The sequence below is a fragment of the Morone saxatilis genome, unplaced genomic scaffold, assembly GCF_004916995.1.
Source record: "Morone saxatilis isolate NCDOM2014 unplaced genomic scaffold, NCSU_SB_2.0 Contig8, whole genome shotgun sequence".
In the NCBI taxonomy this organism is placed as follows: domain Eukaryota; kingdom Metazoa; phylum Chordata; class Actinopteri; family Moronidae; genus Morone; species Morone saxatilis.
The window spans coordinates 19,783,197-19,805,140 of NW_023340257.1; the positions used below are offsets into that span (position 1 = coordinate 19,783,197).

General features: G+C 39.9%; 1 protein-coding gene across 3 annotated transcripts; it reads left to right on the forward strand.

Moving 5' to 3' along the window:
- Positions 1–3,236: 3,236 nt before the first annotated feature.
- hnf1ba (HNF1 homeobox Ba) lies at positions 3,237–20,202 on the forward strand. Of its 3 annotated transcripts, none has more exons than XM_035680785.1 (10): positions 3,237–3,889; positions 5,808–6,007; positions 6,415–6,604; positions 6,697–6,914; positions 12,297–12,451; positions 13,651–13,777; positions 13,867–14,049; positions 14,759–14,871; positions 15,299–15,343; positions 18,083–20,202. In XM_035680785.1, the coding sequence occupies exons 1-10, from the start codon at positions 3,510–3,512 to the stop codon at positions 18,101–18,103; spliced, it is 1,632 nt and encodes a 543-aa protein (XP_035536678.1). In that variant the 5' UTR covers positions 3,237–3,509; the 3' UTR covers positions 18,104–20,202. The 3 variants fall into 3 exon arrangements, with proteins under 3 accessions (XP_035536678.1, XP_035536676.1, XP_035536677.1); XM_035680784.1 differs by having other exon boundaries at positions 3,238–3,889; positions 6,337–6,604; XM_035680783.1 differs by lacking the exon at positions 18,083–20,202 and having other exon boundaries at positions 6,337–6,604; positions 15,299–15,740.
- The last annotated feature ends 1,742 nt before the right edge of the window (positions 20,203–21,944 follow it).

A 21,944-nucleotide genomic window follows, 5' to 3' on the forward strand; every position in this document is an offset into this window, starting at 1 on the left:
TCATGTCTTCTGTTCCCAAACCAATATCTGACTTTTACATTAACCCTCTGTTCTCCTGCGGTTGTGCTGAAAAGGTTTAGTGTCAGACAACAAATTGCCCCATTTATTTTGTTATTAAGAAAATCAATCAGTTTCTCTGGGCCCTAAAAACTGACACTTGAGTCATTAACCTGTCAGCGGAGATGACGGAGCTGCAGACAGCCTGTAATTTATCTGTTTCCAGTGGGTTATTAACTTTACCCACATAGCACAGTGGCTGGCACTTTACACACCAGAGCGAAGGGCAGCTAAGGTGTACATCTGGGGAACTTTATACAACAGTAGGAGCCGGAGATAAGAGAGCTCTGTGATCTGTGTAGAGACACCCAAAGCATCAGCAGACTTTAAGATGACAGAAACAACTGTCAGGTATTTAGTATGTCTCCCAATAGGACAAAAAGTATCTTTAATAAGACATGACTATAATAAAATCATTAACATTCCTGCAGAGACCCTAACTGTGTCTCTGGGTTAAAGCAGTGGATTGTTAATGACCTTACTGAACTTTATGGTGTTTTATCTCTTCCTGTATTGTAACTGGGGCATTTTAATTGTCATATTCATATAAAAGTTATATTAGGGTCAACATAATCACTTTCTGCAAGGCTAAACTTTTACTAATAAAACTTATTGTGTTGAAGAAAGTCTCACTGCATCATCTAGTGCTAATAGGTTTAGGGCAATCCTGTGTATTACTAATGATCAACCACATTGATACTACACTGAAAGATTACATGTCTAACCAATAATTGGCTAGTATCTTGTTGTAAACCATCATACATATTCACAGAGGAGTTCAGTGGCTTCTGTGGTCACAGTGAGTTTGTTTACAACAAAGTTGGGTTTGAAAGAAGGATTACTTTATCATTTTATTTCTACTGGAAAACGAATATTTAAGCAAACTGTGTCTCTCTCTCTCTCTCTCTCTACACACAGTTTGTTTGTGGAATATTCTGTTATAAAAATAAGAATTACACCTGCTATATATTTAAATCAAAAGTCAGAAAAATCCTGGATTTTCTCTTCATCATCCAGTTAATCAGGAAAAAAATCACATTCAAAATCACCAAATTTATAATGGAGCAGAATTGTAAAGTATAAAATGGAAATACTCAAGTAACATACCTCGAATGTGTACTTAAGTAAAGTACCTGAGTAAACTAACCTGCTGTACACGAGGTCAAGCTGATCTTAACTCCTGGTCCCAGGTCAGTTTTCAGGCTCCAACTCTTTTAACCATGAGGCTGAACAGATGTTACCATCTTTTAACTGACTGGAACATAACATTTTATACAGTAAGTCAGATTATATGAATGTTTTTATTACTTCAATACAAATTTAGATCATGCAACCGTTAAAAATGTAATATTGAGTCATGTAGCTGCCTATAAGCTATGTGTAAAAGCTTCAGAAAGTAGTTATAGAATTTAAATAATGTTTTTTTTTGCTATATTTCCATTAAGAGTTGCAATTAATATTAGAATATATGCTACAATGTTTAAAATAAAGATCATACACCTTTATATATAACTGAGAGTTTAAGAAACAATCAATATGAAGAGTGATTAAAGTGTTTTTTCTCAATCAACTTAATAACTGCAGTGCCTTATATGCCTAAGTATTGCCTTGTTTAATGCTATTAATGTTGTTTGTTTAATCTTTAACACCTTTGATACACACACTGATCTAAATCCGGCTGATACAAAGGTGCAAACATACCAACACATCAGTGTTTTCATTCTTCAGGCTGTATTTAATACATGTTTGTCCATGTGGCCCTGAACGTCGCAGCTGTCTGTCTTAATAAACATCTGCTTTTGAGTTAAACTTTGAATGTACAACCATTTTTTTTAATTTCCTCATCTAAAACGAACAACAGAGCAGTCATTAATATCTGAAAATGAACGATTTCATATTGAAAAGTCGTGATGCAGCTCACCGTGAAAAACCCTCCAGTTTTGCAGATTTAAGGGTTAAACAGTTAACTCCAGCTTCATACAAACCATCAACCGTGAAATGAGGTAAATCCACTTATGGTATACTATTTTTTTAGGTTTTATTTCTCCAAAACAGTCCTACTTACTTTTGACGACATTCAAGCTGCATTAATGAAATCCTATGTAATGTTTGCAACAATATTATGTTTAATAAAGTTAAAAAAAATCTAATTTAAGTGGGTTTGCTTGAACTTTCGAGTAGGCTACCTGCACCTGTTTCTGTGAGTCCATCTCCCCCCACTCTCTTTGTTTCAGAGGTAAACTGTGTTTAAAGGATAAACCGCTAAAATCACCTTTATTGTGGTTTTATTTACGGAACAGTTCCACAGGGAAACAAAGGTGAAAAGGTGAGACTGAACACAGACTGTGAGCCCTAATAACCACGTTCTGCTCTTATATTAATGATTAAGGGTTTGTTTAACTCCTCAGTGAATTGAAGGTTTATGGGTGTGTTTTTTTTTCGCCCTAAATTTGTAAATCAGATAAAACTCAAGCATTTCCTTCAGGAGGGAATAGTTTATATTGTGCCATGTCATTGAGCGCAGATAAGAGACAATTTGGGGAATTTAAAGGAATTTCTGTGCCACATTTTCAAATATATGTATAGATTAATACTACAACATATTTTAACATTTTAAAATGAATAAAATATTTTATTAATGTAATTAATGAAGATAGTGCCGGAGTGATTTGTGTAAACTTTCAGAAATGATTATTTAAAAGTTTAAAAAGTCTTCCAAAATAAAAAAAATTTAAATAAAAATGTAAATACATAAACAATTCAATTGTAGTGTGAAACCATTCGCCTACAACTATAATGAGGTTATATTGGCGTCATTAAAGGAAACAAATGAATGAGGACAGCGACCACACCTCATTAACACCTATACGATTATCGCTATATTAAGTAACCTATACAATGAAAACACATAAACAATAACATAAGCTAAGCCCTTTCACTAAATAGAATAGCTGCTTGTCGCGTAACAACTTCCACAAGGCCTCATAATGAAACAAGAATAAAGCCACTATTGAGAGGACTGGATCCAGCGATGTGAGTATGTGCAGCTCGCCTTTCTTAAAACTCTTTATGGCATATACAACAGGGTCCAAAGTCCATGAAAGTTTTGCTGATAAGGGGAACCAATAAAAGCAGCAGTGCAGCAGTGTAAACACATGTCTACCTCGGCCCAGAGCGGGCCCTTTTCAGTGGATTTACATAAGGCTCCCATCAGCCGGCCCACTCATTATCATGTTTTATATCCCCCTGCACTCAGACAGCATCATGGCAAAGTAGCTCCATCCTCCACTTCAGCAGGGAGGTGAAGCAGCTTCTCGGAGCAGGTGTCAGCAAAGTCCCCACAACACTGGACTAGAGAGGAAGAAAGGAACTTTATTTTGTTTTTTATTATTTCCCTCTTTCCTCCCCTTTCTGCTGTAGCGCGCACCCAGCAGGCCTATGTTGTGTTTTTAATGTTCTCTAAAATGGTATCCAAGCTGACATCCCTGCAGCAGGAGCTCCTCAGCGCCCTGCTGGACTCAGGAGTTACCAAAGATGTTCTGATCCAGGCCCTGGATGATATGGACCCCAGCCCGTCGGGCTTTGGAGTAAAACTGGAGAACCTGCCCCTGTCACCGGCTCCCCCTCAAAGCGGCAAGATGAACGGAGCGGACGCGGACTCGAAGCCCGTCTTCCACACGCTCACCAACGGCCACAGCAAGGGCAAGCTGTCCGGGGACGAGGGCTCCGAGGACGGGGACGACTACGACACACCGCCGATACTGAAGGAGCTCCAGTCGCTCAACACGGAGGAGGCCGCCGAGCAGAGGGCCGAGGTGGAGCGCATGTTGGCGTAAGTTTTCCTACGGGATTCTTTAAAAAGTGTTTAAAAAAAGAGGTTAAATTTAGTTAAATCTCGCTGTAAAAGTTGGATTTAGAAAGTGAAAAATATAGCGTTATTCTAGCGCATTTAAAATTAATGTTTAACTTTGAGTTTGGGCCTTTTAAAACTTTTATAATTAAACCTTTTTCTTTTTTTTTTAAAAAACTACTAAAAGTGCTTTCTTTTTCTTTGTTTACAATTTTAAAATAACCCGCCACGGCTCGGTTTTCACATTCTGGTTACTAATTATCCACATGGATTATTATTTCTTTACCTTACTTGCAAAATATCAGCTGAACTTGGATCTATTTATTATTAACTTTACTCCACCTCTCAACGATAAAAAAAAATCCAGCAAGGGGCAACAAGAGGAGAAAGTGAGTCGACACAACTTCTTGCTGGTAATTTAGGATTTATTTTATTTAGGTAAATTTAGGAAAAAATATATAGGCTTTGTTTAAGTTTGATAAATGGTGCCTATAGCCTAATTATAAATGTTTATTATTATTATTATTATTATTAATAATAATAATAAAAACAATGATATGCTACTAATTATTATTCTACAGTTTAATTTAATTTCGTATAGCCTACCTATTAATTAAAATTAAACCGTTTTTATTTTTTTCTATTTATTCATGTGTCAGTAAACCCATCACGGCGGCTCCTAATTTGACACTTCCACCCGTGTGATCCATTTATTTCTAATCATCTCCACTCAAACCACTCGATTCACTGTAAAACTAATATTTGAGGCTCTAACAGGACCGGAAGAATATCAAAACTAACCCACGTGTAGTTAAGTTATTATTAATTTTATTCTATAAATCATCAACTGAAAGATACACAGTGGCGTGTGATTAGAGTGAATGGAGATCTGGTTATTCATTGTCAAAAGTTATAAACTAACATCTCCCACTTAACCCGCAGACTTAGATGCAGGCCTCCACATTCTCCAAAACAAACAGACGTGTGTAGATTTGCTATAATTACCGATGTCAGTGTGTCTGGGCCCTGCTAATCTCTGCCAGGGCTCCATTTTTACACCGGATTATGTTTTCTTACGCTTTCATACTGCTGCTGCTGCTGCAAAAAAAGAGTGAATATTGTGAAGGGCTAATTCGACAGGTAAGCACATAAAAAGTTGTTTAATGCTAAATGTATGTAAGGAGTCCATATGGATGTGAGTAGCCTGCATGTCATTTCTTAAAAATACTTTCGTTGAGATTCATATTTACAAACAAGTATATGATTTTAATAGTCTCATAGCCTACTTTTCTCTTATTGATACCTCAGATTAGCCTTTGATTATCCATCAAACAGAACTGCATCTTTAATTTTTTTATTTTAATTGAATCAAACTTTAAAAAGAAAGATTTTCATTCTACATGCTTAAATCAACACAAACCTAATCTAGCTGTTTCCAGTCTGGAATCACGCGTTTAGGGGATAAATACTAAGTCCAAGTTTCTCAACCTGCCCGGGATCCACTTGAACTAACCTTTGAAAATATTTACAGCCTATTGAATGGGCAACAATGATAAATGGGTTGCCTGTCCTATTATCGGTACAGCCTCTTTAAACCTGAAGAACATTGAAGTCAAAGCAAAAGAACAACTTCATTGTGTGTTTGAGACCATGTTTCATATTTGTAGATTTTTTTATAGGTAGAAATAAACAACTTTTAATGTCAACAAAACTTTCTCAAAAGCTTCACAAGCTCAAAAGCTTCATTCAGTACTTTGACAAAAACTAAAACCTTTATTTCAGCCATAAAATGTGTGTAAATGTGGGCTTTTTTTGTTTTACTACTTCCCTCTGAAAGCCTCATGTAGTTCAGTATTGAAATGAGTCATGTTTTCTGCTCCTGTGTTTTATCTGAAACCAGAGAGGATCCATGGCGTGCTGCCCGCATGATCAAAGGTTACATGCAGCAGCACAACATCCCCCAACGGGAGGTGGTGGACGTCACGGGGCTGAACCAGTCTCACCTCTCCCAGCACCTCAACAAAGGCACGCCCATGAAAACACAGAAGCGAGCGGCCCTCTACACCTGGTATGTCAGGAAACAGCGGGAAATTCTCAGACGTAAGTTAATATTTGAGTTTCTCACAGCTTGGCCCCGGCCTGTAATGTGTAGTTGGCAGCAGCATGGTGCTTTATTTGGGTTTCAGACCTTGTGGGGATATCAAGCTGGATCGGACATTTCCTCATGATGCTGGATGACATATTTATAAACCTACAGCAAGAATAGGCCTGTGCTAGATCCCACTGAAGCTACCATACTGCATCAAATATGTATGCATAAAAAACACCAGTATTATGTGTCTAAATAACTTTTCCTTTTGTATTTTTGCAATAAAAAAACTCTTCATCTTCAGTCAGTCTTATTGAATGTACTTCTTCTTATTTTGCAGAGTTCAACCAGGCAGTTCATGGTTCTGACAGCAATATGACAGACAAAGGCAATCAGGATCCGGTGTTTTTTTTCCCAGAGTTCAACCCGTCCGGTCAGACCATGGGTCAGCCTGGTGACGAGGTCGGCAGCGAACCCTCCAGCAAGAAAATGAGACGTAACCGTTTCAAATGGGGACCTGCGTCCCAGCAAATCCTGTATCAGGCCTACGAAAGGCAGAAGAACCCCAGCAAGGAGGAGCGGGAAGCTTTGGTAGAAGAGTGCAACAGGTAGAAAAACATTCCTGCACCTTGCTAAAAAATACGTTACCCAACACGATATCAACCCCTAATTCCTAATTTTCTACATCTGTTTCCTGCAGAGCCGAGTGTCTTCAGAGAGGCGTCTCCCCATCCAAAGCTCAGGGCCTCGGCTCTAATCTGGTCACTGAAGTGCGAGTCTATAACTGGTTTGCCAACCGGCGCAAAGAGGAAGCTTTCAGGCAGAAGTTGGCCATGGACGCCATCACTGTGCCGCCCCACAGCATGAACCCTCTGCTGTCGCACAGCTCGCCACATCATACCAGCGCTTCACCTCCCAGTAAGATGACCGGTGACGTTGCTTTGCATACAGTTCAACTTCACATCGATTTAGCTTTGTACGCCTATGACATGATACAGCAGAACAAGATATATAGTGCTTTGTATTCTACACATTTTCCTTCCTTGTCAATGCTTGCATTACCCACAATGCAAGTAGTTTTGAGAGAGAGAGAGGTGTGTTATGCTAGTAGCGGCTAATGTAGCCTCAAAGCCGCTAGCCTCAAGCAGGGATGAGGAGTCCTGGTAACCTTACCTCTCTCTTTATTTAACTTTTCAAACCTCAGCCCCAACCGATGTTGCGTCAGCTGACATCACTTGAGGCAATCAGGCTTTGTGCAGTTTTCTCTGAGCGACAGAAAGCTTTATATCTGGTGCAGATTCATTGCTTATGTAGAAAAATGCCAGTGCCCATGAAAACATAACATCAGTTTACTGAGAACATTTAAGCCGTTTACTCCCTAAATTTTACATAATAGTGCAAACAAACAAAAAAGTACATGATTTGGTTTTCTCCGGTGTGGTTACAGCGTGTCAGTTGATGTGATCAGAGAGCCAGAGAAAGAGGGGACAAGTGATCAATGAGCGTGAGTGAGTGAGCTGAGCAAATGCCATTGTTATTCTGATCTTTGAAAACACACTGAGAACAATCCACATTGTACCTGCAATCTCCACTCCAAAGTCAGCATGGAGAAGCATGACACAAAGGGCAGCAATCCTGTGACAGGCCAGGGTCAGGCCAGGGTCAGGGAGGGGGGACAGACATATCCAGATTACCTCGACATAACGCAGTCATTTCCACATTTCCACATTTCCTCCTCCCATGCAGGTTGCTAATGACTCCGCTCACAGAGTTGCCAACACAAGGAAATGGTGTGTGCTATTGCTCTGACCATTTCACCCTGACCTGATGTTTGCATTTGGAGTAATTAGTATTGACTGAGTTTACCTGGTGTATACGACATAAAAACAAAGTTGATAGGCCTCACAGAGCATTATCCTCCGTGCCATCACTCACCCTCCATAAAACTGTGATTTGAGAGACTCACTCACAGCCTATTGTTGTCCTCTCGTGTTCGAACACGAGGCGAGCTTTGAAGGGAAAACAAAACTGTTTGCCTTGGCTTGCTCTTTTACCTTAGGATAAACTGGTCCCACTTGGTGATTGTCTGTTTGCTGGAGGTTTTATTTTGTTGCTCAGAACACCTGACCAGGCTTTGACCCCAGGTTGCAAAGCCAGAGGGGTCAGCGATAAGGTTGCAGAAGGGAAGGGTCAGTACATGGCAGAAAGCACTTTGTTCCCCCCAAAAAATCCTTCAGCTGGCTGCTTACAAGGTGTCCTGCTGGCATCCCGCCGACAGCATCAGCTGTTTTTCAGTGTCAGCTCCTGGCCTGACAATAATATCCCAGCGGGGCGTCTCATTGCGTTGCTATGGCACGGCCTGTATTATGCATGCTTAATGGACAATTAAAATCCTTTGCTACTACATCTCCCAGGCCTTTGATAAGGGGCTCCTCTGACTTCTACTCTCTATACTCTACCTCAGCAGGAGGTCCCATTGTCTGTGGTGTATTAGAAGACTGCAGTGACTGTAACCTAGGTTCATTTATCTCCGCTGGGCCTTGAGGAGGACTGATTTTAAAGCCTCCCCCATCCCCTTTATGGGCATTGGTATAGTTGCTGAGGCTGGGTGCAGACTTGAAGCAGCAGGAGCTGTCCACTGGGGTATTGGCTCTTTTCTGGCCAGACAGGACTGATGACCCCTTCTTCGCCTATAGAGAAAGCTAGCCACCCCCCTCCTTAAGCCGCCGCCACACCTTCCGTCAAACGAGAGAGGTCACTTCTGGGTCAGATCAAAGGAACTCCTCTGACTTCGGGAGTTTTTATTGATTCTGTTTTGGTTCATTGGCCAGTTGGTCACAACTGGATAGATAGTCAAGCGGTGTGACATGCAGTTTTGCTGGTGACCCTTTTTACTTTCAGAAATGAAACTGATCTAAGGCAGATTACATAGTTTGTCAGCAGGCATAAGTGAGCACACACCTGTGTTTTCCAATGTAATATTTGCTCTGTTCATCCACTAAAAACGTTTACTAAGCTCGAGTAATCCATCTTATTAACAGCATTATACTCTGAAGGATTAATCCACTAATGAGTTGACTAAATCAAACAACTGTATGCTGACAAATGTTAGATTTTCTTATGCAAAAATAATTTAAAAGAAAAAGTACGTTTACCCAAATAGTGTACTTAAATACAATATTGAGGTACTTTACTTGAATATTTCCATTTCAGATCAAGATTTTACATTAAAAAAATTGTTAGCTGCTCCACCAACTTGTCAAAGTGTTTCTTTTAAAAAGTACATTTTGCTAATACTTCCCTACTTCTGCTTACATATGACTTTGAATGCAGTATTTTTAGATTATTGGTGGTTTTCTGAATCTGAATACTTCTTCCACCACTTTTTGGCAACTCAAGTCACAATAAAGTTGAATCTGTGAAAATGTGAGCTGACCAGCATCGTTCTGGGCGTTAGAAAACTAGCAGACTCAGAAGTTCCAGATCAGATACAGTAGCAGGGGGGATTATTAGTGGACCTCGGGCAGCTGGAAACAGGACACACACACACAGAAAGGATGGCCTAGCTCTGCACTTTCCACTGAAAGAAGAGACTGGATACGTCCTGCAGAGACCCAGGAGGTCTGTCATATGCAGCGACACTACAATGAGCACTGCCTGGGGTTGGGGAGGCAGGCTTTGATATTACATGGGTCACACAGGGAGCTAGAGCCTTTTAAACCTGCTTAAGATCCTTGCTACCACTCCCCTTCTGAAGTTCTCGCCCTCCCCCTGCTCTCGAAAAGGACTCCTCAGTTTTCGTGCCGGAGCCAAATTTTCAGCTTTACAGAATCTCCAAATTAAACAATCTTAGTACATCCAGTTATGGTAGAAGCCATCTCTTGACTTGAAGTGCATCTCTAGAAAATCTGCTCCTCCCACTAAAGCTTTCTAGAAACCCAGACTCTCTTAGTTTTGATCTTGAAAGTCCTCATGACTTACTCCGAGGTTCCCTGCAGTTAGAATTACTACTAAACCCAAAAAAAACAAAAAAAAACTGACCTGAATAGCATCCTTTTCTCTCTCTGACACTTTAAGAGGTCGCCCAGCACCGAGATAACTGCCTTTTTATGAGTCCTCTTCTATTGTGTGGCAATGGGGGTCATGAGTCCAATGGAGTGCTTTATTGTTCTGCAGCAGTGTTTACAAGGCACAGTGGAGTGTTGTGGGGTTGCCACTATGTTGAAGAAGACAATATGAAGTCTGTGGACTGAACAAAATGGAGGACAGGTACTTTAGGGGATGAAATATGGCTCTGTGGCTTTTTGCCTCAGACACCGTGGCATCTGTATTTTAGATATCTTTGGCTAAAGTGCTAGGCTTGTTCGCTTTCTTGCAGAGAGTTTGATGAGAACACTGATACCACTCTCATGTCTGTCTGTTAAATGTGAAGCTGGTGCCTAAAGACCTTACCCCTAGCATAAAGACCTGAAGCAGGGGGAAACAGCTAGTCAATAAAAACACCCATACAGGCACCTCTTAAAGAAAAAGGTTGGCATGGTCAGACCTATGCTTGCTTGCTTTCTTGCAGAGTTTGTTTGATTTTGACTAGATGATTATTATAATTACTGCTGTGATATATTGCAGACAGTTGACTGTGCGCGCATTCTTTACCTAAGTAGAAGTACAGATACTTCTGTAAAAAAAAAAGGAAAAGTACTGATTCAGCTTCTTTACCCAAGTAAAATTGAAAAAGGACAGGCTCTGATATGCACTCAAAGTATAAAATAATAATGTAGGGGGTATAAGTAAAGAGTTGTCAACAAAATAAGCACAGATACCTGAACTTATACTAAAACTACTTAAGTACAGTAACAAAGTATTTGTACTTTGTACTTTGTACATTATTTCCCACCCATTGTAGACGATCAAACACGACTTTGTTTTCCCTGACACCCTGAAGAAAATTGCAAATACATCCTGTTCCAGTTTCTAGCAGCGACAAGAAATCAATGCCCCCCTCATTGGTCACATTTAGTGTCAATGCCTCTCCCTCCTTATCTCAAAACGGCTGTATATCAATGCTTCCTGTCATGTCTCACCGACTTCGGTTGGGGCGTTGAGGCTGACTCACCTGGGTCAGGGACGGAGGGCTCGGGGAAGATGGGAGATCTGAGTGCAAACAGAGTCTGTCTCTACACTGTCACTGAGGGACGGGGGGCTCTCTGTGTCTGTGTGAGGCTGAGACCACAGGATAAGAATGTGTTTGACATTGTTTGTAATTGTGTAATGTTTACTCTGTTGGTATCAGAGGGGGCCTGCATCGGCAAACAGGCATTTGATTGTCGGTTGTGGCGGGGTGAAGCATTCCTTTGGGCCTCCAGTGAGAGACAGCAAGAAGTCTAGACACAGGATTAAGTGATGGCACTAAAAGACAAATTTCATTTCATTCCAGCTTCACTGTGAATATGTGACAATGTGGTAAAAACAAAAAGTAACTAAATACATTTACTCAAGTAGAAGTTTTAGGCACTATACATCTACTCTACTACATGTCAGAGGGAAATGTTGGGCTTTTGACGTCACCATGTTTATCCTACGGCTTAAGTTTAAATTTTCAAAAGATTTTACATTGAGAAACATACGATAAGCTACAAAATATACTTCAGAGATGGTTTGATTTAGGTACAATTGCTAAATATTTCACCAAAAAGATTAGAAAACATTACGTAGCGGACCTTTTTTCCTGTGTTCCTATTTATTTTGTGTTTACGAATTATATTTAATATCAATAATTTACCAATCAGATTTACATTGTGACCCTTTGGAGGGGACACAAGGCCCAGGTTGGAAACCACTGTAAAATGCTCATCAGGGCGTTCTGCAGAATAAGTATATATACATATACTTTTCTTGAACGCAGGACTCACATTTACTTTACTTCTACTTAAGTAAAGGATCTGAGTACTCCTTCCACCAATGGTAAAACTTCACACTGACGTAATTGCGAACATCCTCAGCAGCATTTGTGTACTGATCAGAGAGTCTGATGGGAATTTTGCTGTAGTGAGTGCGTGTACATAGTTCATGGCCTTGGCTGAGCTAACGCAGATAGCAGCAGCGAACGGGTCAGTGTGTTTGTTTGCTCTGTTCTTCCCCTGTCTGAGTCAAAGAGCAGGTGGTTGGTTGGAGGGATTGCGGTGTTGCTCATGAGGTCGATGCCACTATCTCTCTGCCCTATATAACTGTTATAGTTGTAGGATGCAGCAGCTGTGAGCCAAAACAAGTGAAACTAACTGCCTCTCTTTCTCTCTCTCACAGTGCGTTACAGCCAAGGCCCCGGTGAGGTTACCTCCTCCACAACCATCAATCACCACAGTAGCAACGCCATGTCGTCGAGCCAGTCAGTACTCCAGCAGGTGTCTCCAGGAGGATTGGACCACAGCCACAGTCTGCTGTCACCTGAGACTAAGATGGTGAGTGAATAAAAGATTAGATAAAAACCTGGCCTGCACTTTGCATAACTGTACAATGCAGGTTCTTGAACCTCTTCTCCCATGGACCCACTGGCAAGAGCCAACAATTAGCGCATTGTGCTGCTCTGTTTGGAAGGTTGAGTCGGGGTGGCAGGCCATGGCTGGCCAAGCACTCAGCCTTCACCAGATCTCACGAGGCATGTTCATCGCTCAGCCAATAAACCTGACAAAGAAACATTCTGTCCTTATTGATTAAATGCCTCGCAAAGACGAGCCACAGGTGGAGCGCTGCTTGCTCTGCCAGAGAAATGACGCCAACATTTGATTATACCCAACGTTTTTTTTTTTTTGTCTACTTCAGAGTTTCTCCCTTCTGCCCTAGTCCAATATTTGATCAGTGACAAGGAAAACTGTGCATGGACCCATAGCGTTTGAAGAGTGGTGCAACAATACATTTGATATATCATGTGTGATCTACTGTCAGAATAAAATGTTTTGGACCAAATTTAAACTGCAACAAAACACAAAATTCAGCTATTTAAACCACTTATCTTGTCCAGGTAAAGTCATACAACTGAAATATTCAGAAGTGTTCACAAACTTCCCTGTCAAGTCAAAATACTTCTGCCTTTTGGAGCGGCATTATGAGAAACACAGCGAGGGTAGGCAGTGTAGTTGTGCAGCAGGACGGACCTGAGAGTTCCTTATCTGCAGATGTGTGTCTGGCCCATCTGTCATGTGTGGGCAGCTGGCAGTAGTCAAATAGACGCAGCCCCACCAACTGGGAGGATCCCGATCCAGATAGACATTACTGTACATGACAGAGGTTGTTTTGTACAGTTGTTTTTTAAGGGTTTGATAAACCAACATGAAGGTACAAATGGTGCTACGCACACTCATGCACTCATGTCTTCTCCATGCTGACATTTCTAGCATGAATTTTTTTCTTTCTTATCAATATTTGCTTGTGTGCCGCATATGAGTTACACAAGCGTAGTGTTATACAAAAGAATCTCAACTAAGTCAACATTTATTTCTGTTGTTTGTTTAGCAGCCAACATCTGTTACACTTTGAAAATACATTTATGTGAATTTACATAGCAGACACTCAAGCTCTCATAAGTGTTGTTGTCTGTTATAATAATTATTACGGCAGTAAAACAGTGCTGTAATTTTATGTTTGCTTCATCTTTCCCCAGATTTCAGGTTCAGGTGGAGGACTTCCTCCAGTCAGCACATTGACCAACATCCACAGTTCCCATCACAGCCATCAGCAGACACAGAACCTCATCATGCCTCTATCTGGAGTCATGGCCATAGCACAGAGTAAGTCCTCGGTCCCTCCATGTGGCTAAGGCAGACAATTCATTTTATCGTGACATGGTTTTGACTGAGGTTTTGCTTTGTCTCACTAGGTTTAAATACGTCGCAGTCTCAGTCGGTGCCAGTGATCAACAGCGTGGCAGGCAGCCTTGCAGCGCTGCAGCCAGTGCAGTTTTCCCAGCAGCTCCACAGCCCGCACCAGCAGAGCCTGATGCAGCAGTCCCCGAGCCACATGAGCCAGCAGCCGTTCATGGCTACTGTCGCACACTCGCACAGTCAGTAACACTCAGTTCTACTCTCATCTTCTTTTTTACACCAGCCTCTAGTAGGCTTTTATAACTGTTTGGCTTAAAAACCTATGTTCTATGTATTCCCCTTTGTCACAGGTTTAATGTGTGTATTAGGTTATAAAGCAGTTTTTATGTATTATTTCATTTAAACATTTAAGAAGCCTGAAAGGATAAGACTTTCTGGTATTTCACAAGAAAAAAAAAGAATATATATCATAATAAATAAAAAATATTTATATTTAATACAAACAAAAACATAATTTTGTGTAGAGGAAATACGTTTTTGATTCTCTCCTATGCTGGTGGTGATCTATTGACCCCTCACATTCATCTTGGGGACCCTTTGAGAACCAGAACAGAAATGGGCAATATTATTAAAGGAAATACAGCGATATTAATAAAAAATACAGCTTTAAATACATGTATCCACTCTATTATGACCTTTAAGGTTCCTTTTTTCTTGCCCTAATTCGATATTGTTGTCATACATGGAAAAATTTCTGCCCACAAGATGAGAGGCATCAAACCTATTGCTTCTAAAAGCAGAAGGAGAATTATTAAAGCTTTAGATTTTAGATCAGATCTTACTTCTCCTGTTCCTTTGGTATCTTTAGGAATTAGGCAAACTGTGCTGCTCAACATATCCTGTGTACAAGTGTGGAAGTCTAATTATCTGTCTGACTTTCCTTTGCAGTGTATTCTCACAAGCAAGAGCCCCCGCAATATACCCACCCGTCACGTTTCCCCATGGTGGTCACAGACGCCAACAGCCTCAGCACCCTCAGCTCCATGTCCTCGGGCAAGACGGTCAGTATTTAGTCCACATCATATCACATCACAGAGGCCTCGGTTACATGCATGTTCTCACCTCTGCCTTCCTGCTACTGTGGGTTTTAGATTTAAAAAATCAATGTTCGTAATTGGTATAGGGAGGGGGGATTTGCATGATCAGCAGTACATTTGAGATGTTATTATATATATATATATATATTTCAGTAATTCTTACATTTTGCAACAGATATAAGTATCTTTTCATCAAATCTCTCTTTTGAAAAGTCCAGTCAGCTCACTCATTACCTACTGATGCACTAAAATCACCATCACCCTGTTCTTAATTTAGAGAAACAACACAATCAAAGCACACGCCAGCAGCAGGAACTAGATTATGACTAGGAGAAGTGTGTGTGTGTGTGCTATGATTGTGTGTTGACTTGTTTAATTCCTGTCACATTAGGACGCTCCTGTAAACAAGATGGTGCAACTCGGGGGTCTCTCCTGGGTAAATACAATTTTATCAGTTCAGTAACGTACTTTAAATGAGTGAAATCACCAAAATTGCACAAAAATTTTATATTTTAAGTCACTTTTAGTTGTCAGAGTTTCGTTTGGAGCTGCTGCTGATGTTCAGATGCTTTCATTTGTCTCCAAACCGACAGACGAGACAAATACGTGGATAGTATACTCCTCAGAATTCCTATTTCCTCTTAAACAGTCATCTAATCAATCACCTGTTCCCTCAGCCTGAACGCCTCTTGATTACCGCTGCCTCCTTTCGCTTTCCTCTCCCTGGTGAGAGTTACCTCTGCGATCAGGAAATGAGCCCCGCTGTTAATCAAAGTTCTCAAGCCGTGGGTCCTGCTACTTTCCTCCATGCTACAGTGAGGCTGGAGATGAGATGGGTTGGGTGGGGGTGGAGGGGTTTTTTTTTTCCCCGGTAATTACATCTCTTCCTCTTTCCTACTTCTCCCTGCTCTCGGTGATCGCTCTAGCCTGAAATGTTGTCCACGGTGCTTTCACACGCTCAATTTCCCACGCTGAGGCAGAGCACTCGTACCGGCGCGCTGCTACTGACAGACGGATGGGTTGATGGGGTGATAGCTCAGAGCTCACGGTGTATCCTCTGTGGAGGAGGGATGTAAAACAAATTCTCTCTGAGGCTGTGAAATATAGGCACAGACCATTAAAACCACAATGTAAAAATACTGTTGATTAAATCTTCCACAGATTAGGATCCATCTGCCTGGATAGGTTTGATTGGTTAACTATTATTTTGTTAATTAATTTAAATCACTTTAATTAATTTAAACTATTCTTAATTGTCAGTGAGACTGTATTTCTTTTAAATGTTTTTACTGTTTTTCCTGTGTTTTGATTACCAAACACATAGAATATACACTCACATCATTTTATGCCTGTGAAACACCTGGGACGTTTGATGTTTTAGTTATTTACAATGATATAATAATATAATACCAAGACAAATTGTGATATCAATACTTACACTACTACTAATATAAAAATACATAGCTTATTTATGGTATCATAAATAAGAAATACTGTAGGAATTATACATATGGAGTGTTTTCTGATGTTTGATGGGACTAAACTAAAAATGGACATAGGAGCCTCAACTATTCACTGCTTTCTGGAGTCACAATCCAAAAAGTTGATCTTTAGTTTAGTCTTTAACAATGCATTGTAGGGTTGCAGCTGCATATTATTTTCTCAGTTAATTGATTCTTGACGTCTTCAAAACATTAGAAAAACTGTAAAACGAAAAAAATGCCCAAGGTAATTTAATAAGATGTCTTGTTCTGACTGACAATAGTCCAACACCCAAAAATATTCAATTTACTATAATGTATGAAAAAGCAGTAAAATGCTTTTTATAAGCATATCTTCTATTTTTTGTGAAAAATCTACAAACTAACTACTCAATACATCTGTCAGAGCAGTAAAAAGTACAATATGTTCCTCTGAAAAGTAGTAAGAGTAAAAATAATCAAGTATAAAGTAGCACAAAGTGAAGCACAAGTACCTCATAATTGTAGAGTACAGTACTTTAGTAAAAGTCTTGGTGGTTGCTTTCCACCGCTGGCATCATCACCCTGTGGCTATTCACAAACCCATTTATTTAGAGAGCAATTAGCCAGCAGGCCCTCCCAGGTATTTTCTTATCAGGACTTTTATTTGGGCAGCCTTCTTCTCATGACATGACCAACATGCTCAGGCTTTATAACACTCATTGTTTACCGTGAACCCTCCATTATACCTGAGCCTGTTTAAAACTCACCTCTGCTCGGAGCCCGGCATCTAATGACTCAAGTCTTACCTGTGGGTCAGCTTTATCAGGTGAAACTGTTTGCTGGCCGCAGGGTCACACCAGGGTCACCTGCCTCCACCCCTGGAGAGGCAGGACAAAAATAAATTCCACAAACAATCCAAAAAAAAAGAGAGCATTTCAATGGAATCAAGGCTTTTCAGAGTCAGGGGAAGAGGGATGAGGAATGTATTTGGTCAGGTGTGGCACATGAAGGTGTAGGGGTGATGTGTTTACCAGTGTCGAAAGAATCATTTAGTTAAGTAAAAGTAGCAATACCACACAGTAGAAATACTCCATTACAGGTAAAAGTCCTGTAAACATAATTTTACTTAAAGATCCCCTCCATACATGTGTTAAGACATATGTACAAAAAGTCAGTTTGAACAATAATGTGTGTCTGAAATGTTTTTTCCACAAAAAAAGTATAATTTTCACCCCTAAAAAGGCATCTGATCTTTGAACCTCATTATAAATGACAGAATCTTTGAATATGTGTTGTAATTATGTGTTCAAAATGACACATAAAATACAGAAATATTTGCAACAAAATCCCATCAGTGTAATGTTACTGGGTCATTATTATTGATGCATTTATATGTAAGCAGCACTTAAATTTAACAGTCGGTCAAGTCGGTGGAGTTAATTCTACTTACAACCTATAGCAGTTTAACCTATAACAATGCATCATATTTTATAAACAAAGTTACTATATCTGTTGAATAAATGTAATGGAGTAAAAAGTATAATATTTCCCTTTGAAAATGTAGTGGAGAAGTATAAAGTAGCATAAAATACAATATATATATATATATATATATATATATACCTGTGTTACCGGACAGATTGTATTTATTGTTTTATGTAACACAGACCTACTTTGTCTGACATTTCTCTCCCTCTTCTCCACCCTTTCAGTGTCCTCTTCAAGCTTGGTGAGAGCGTCCACCTGACTTCCTCGGTGCCCAGCAACCGGAGCACATTTTTCCACCCTCTCACCGTGGTAACCATGACAACTCTTAATAACTGGCAAACGGCGCGGCTGGATGATGAGTCAGTCAACAAACGAGAGCAGTGACGACTGGTGGGCCAGGCTGTGAATGATGAGAAATGGGGGACAGAGGAAAAAAAAAAAAGAAAAGAAAAAGAAAAAAGAAACTCACTGCACCTGAAAGTGAGGAGACTGGATTCCCCTCGGTCGCACACAAATGATCAACAAGGATGTATGATTTTAACGCAATCTTTGAAAACAGTATTCAGTATTTTTTATGCCCCTTTTCAAAAAAAGAAGAAAAAAAGTCATCCTCTTTTCTGACATTACAAAGGAACAAAAACCAAGCACCCAAAAACTGCTCATAAACTGTGCGATACGGACGTGAATGAAGGCTCTGGGACGACTTATATTACACTGTGATTTAAGGTGGAAATATGAAGACACACTGAAACTCTCAGAGACAGTAATCAGCCTCTGTGAAGGCTGAAAAGACTCAATGAAGGCGATTCAGTCCCAGGACAGCTTTCTACGGCTACACAAATCGCCTTTGCACGTGAGCAGAACTGTGTGACAATCACATTAACCTGTATTGATCTTCTTACTGGGCTTTAAAGGAGTCTTCCATGTTATTATTTCACACTCAGTTTACTGTACTAACATTAGTGCAGGCGATGAATGCCCCGTCTGTCGCTCGAGGGGATTCATCATTTTCGAGTTGTTCATTGTGTATACTGTGATTGAAAAGACTTTGACAATCTTGAAAGGACTATGCAATGCGTCTATAGGTGTATGCAATGCTTTGTGTAACTGGATTCTGCATAGAACTCCACACACTTGAAACCGGGAATGAATATGCACTATCAGTGAAGTCACCAGCAATTATTATGTACTGGAGTTGCTGCCTGTAAAATAACACAAAAAAGCAGATAGATGTGTGACAAATATGCTAAAGCGTTAAGAGTGTAGTTGAGTATGGCTTGTATTTGTCATCATCTCTCAAAATTTAGCCCGCAGTATCTATAAACCAGATCTGCCCTGGGGGACTGACTCACACGCTTTAAATGTGGCCCTTCCCCTCCATGTTGTTTGCACACAAGTTCAGGTGAATTTCAGGAATGGGACCTCCTCCTCCCTCTCCTACTTCCTGCTGCAATGTGAAGAGATAACAGAATAGGACAAATATTGTTAATAACTCCTCCATCATAAATCATGGCGCAATACCCCCCACCGGTGTAGAATGAAAATATTGACAAGTATTCAGAAACAAAACATCTTCGGCTGGTATTTTGTGAAGGAGAGAGACATGAGAGAGGATAATGTTGTGACAGCCGCTGCTCTAATCACGAAGGAATCCACAGAGACTGAGAAATGTTGGGGAGAGGAGCAGCTGCTGGGTACAGGCGCCCAGGCGAACTCTACTTAGCTGCGCTTGGCGAACCTTGCGTGTTCGCGCGACGTCGAGCGTTGGACCTGTTTGCGGACGTTACAACCGTACAGAGGTTAGCTGTAAGCCCTCTGTGTAACTCTGGTTATATTATTTTCCTCAAGTCTCTCTTAAGTTTTCCCTCTCTGTACATTTCTGAAACTGATTCTCAAACTGGGAATTTCCTGGCAAATTCACCTCCAATTGTTTATTTTCCATTGACTTCTGTCCCAGTGTAGCTATAGCTGGACGAGGATAAGGTCAATAATAATAATACATTTTCCTTTCAGTATAACTACCCATGTTTTTATGAGAGAAAAAGGCCATTTTGACTATCAAACCCTGCATGTTATAAGTGTGTCAGATCCAGTCTCCTGTTCAATATTAGGTCATTACATTGTTATTATAATGTTGGTTGGTTTGTGACTGTTATAGGCACATCTACTGCCATCTGATCAGAGGGCACTCATACTTGTGTGACAGGGCATGATTTTCTTTCCTCCTAATGTATTATTTTTGTATAAAATTGAAATCAATCATAAATCATTATTTATACTTTCTGAGAAAATATTGAAGTAAAAGTTTTTTTTTTCTTCCAAAATGAATACATGGTTTTGGTTATTTTGTGTGAAGATTTCCACATTTCTTTTATTGCTCTATTATTAGTACTTAGCTGGAGTTTATTGAGGTTAAGCTCATCTAAACTAGTGGATGTTGGATTGTTTAATAATACATTTATAAGAATTTATAATATTTTATATGTTGACCATAAAGAATGTTTTTTAGCTTATGTAAAATATTAATCTTCAGAGTAATTTGTAGCCTAATAGCTGTAAATATATATATATATATATATATATATAAATAAAATGGAAGTAATTGACTAAAGTTCTGGAAGTTAAGCCTATACTTAAGTCTGGTACTTTAAATACTTTCCACCACTGAACCACCAAAAAATAGAAAATAACAGAGGCTGGGCGCGCGGTTAGCTCAGTCGGTAGAGCTGGCGACCCATATACGGAGTTGTTGCAGCGGCTCGGGTTCGAATCCGACCTGCGGCCCTTTGCTGCGTGTCATCCCCTCTCTCCACCCACCTTTCCTGTCTATCTTCAGCTGTCCTATCCAATAAAGCCATGAAAAGGCCAAAAAAATAACTTAAAAAAAAAAGAAAATAACAGAGGCTGAGCTGCCAGTAGGAAGAAGGAACAGCTCTGTACATGGAGTCTGTTTATAGCCTCCACAAAGATGTTGTGGTGTTGCTCTGTGATAAGCAAACAGCCTCTTTGAAGTTGTTCTAAAGTGCACATTGCATTTAAAGTTCATTGAACCCGACATGTTATGGTTGCATAATTAATTCCATCCTGACATAGAGCCCGCTGTATAAAGAAAGTAAAATGTCATTGTAATGACAACTATCACCGTTTCATTTGGGGTTTTAAGTCAAGATAAAGGTCATATTTAAATAAATGATTTGACTTTTAAAATAATCAAATCATTACATAGCCTACCAACACACAGACTGTTCAGCTTTTGTGCTCAGGTACCCAGGCAGTGTTTTTCTCCCCACAGTGTCAAATAATGTTTTATAACATCAGCAAATATTTGAACCTGTTTATGAGGCAGAGAGAGAATTTCTTATAGGAAAAGCAAAAGGCCCATGATTTCACTTTAACAGCAAACCGATTTATCAATTCAGATTCAAATGAAGGCATTTGAGCAGTCACATTTAAAAGAACTACATCTAAAAATGTAGTTTTCTTCATTTTTAAGACTCTTTGGCTCCTTCTGCCTCACCGTAACGAGATCCCATTACAACTTAAACTAAGTTGAACTTGTTAGCAAACAGTTATTTACACACCCAACAGTTACACAGTCACAAAATCATTCATTTGGAGTCATGTTTCTGCCCTCCTGATGAATGAATGAAGTCCAATATTCACTTTCTGTTCGCTCTGTTTTTGGTCTCTACCAACTCCTTTAGCTGGTGAATGCTACACTATGTTCACCATCTAGTTGCTAACTGTGTCTGTGTGCTGTTTGGTACTGAGCAGGTACTATACAGTGGGGGTTTTATAGTGTTTTAGCTGAAAGCAATTGAAACCATTTAGAGTGAACCAAACAGTACATTTGCGGAGAGCCATGAGTGCAGAGACTCACTATAAAGCTCTGTAAAGCTGATTGAAGGTGCAGATTCAGCTAATAATCTCTTACATTGTCATTTGATACATTGTTATTATAAAGAAATATATTGATTACAGCCATTTCAAAGTCATCAGATTTAAAACTTTGCATCATTAAAACAGGATTGTGATGTATCCCTGTGTTGACCTGCAGCCTCCACCATGGAGCCCTGCTGAGGGAAG

What these genes read in the sequence shown, in the direction of transcription:
- hnf1ba (XM_035680783.1), top strand. Translation starts at nt 3,510, where the DNA reads ATGTTCTCTAAAATGGTATCCAAGCTGACATCCCTGCAGCAGGAGCTC. An exon ending in TGTCACCTGAGACTAAGATG is followed by an intron (nt 12,452 to 13,650) that starts GTGAGTGAATAA and finishes ATCTTTCCCCAG; the next exon opens with ATTTCAGGTTCAGGTGGAGG. An exon ending in AGTCATGGCCATAGCACAGA is followed by an intron (nt 13,778 to 13,866) that starts GTAAGTCCTCGG and finishes TTGTCTCACTAG; the next exon opens with GTTTAAATACGTCGCAGTCT.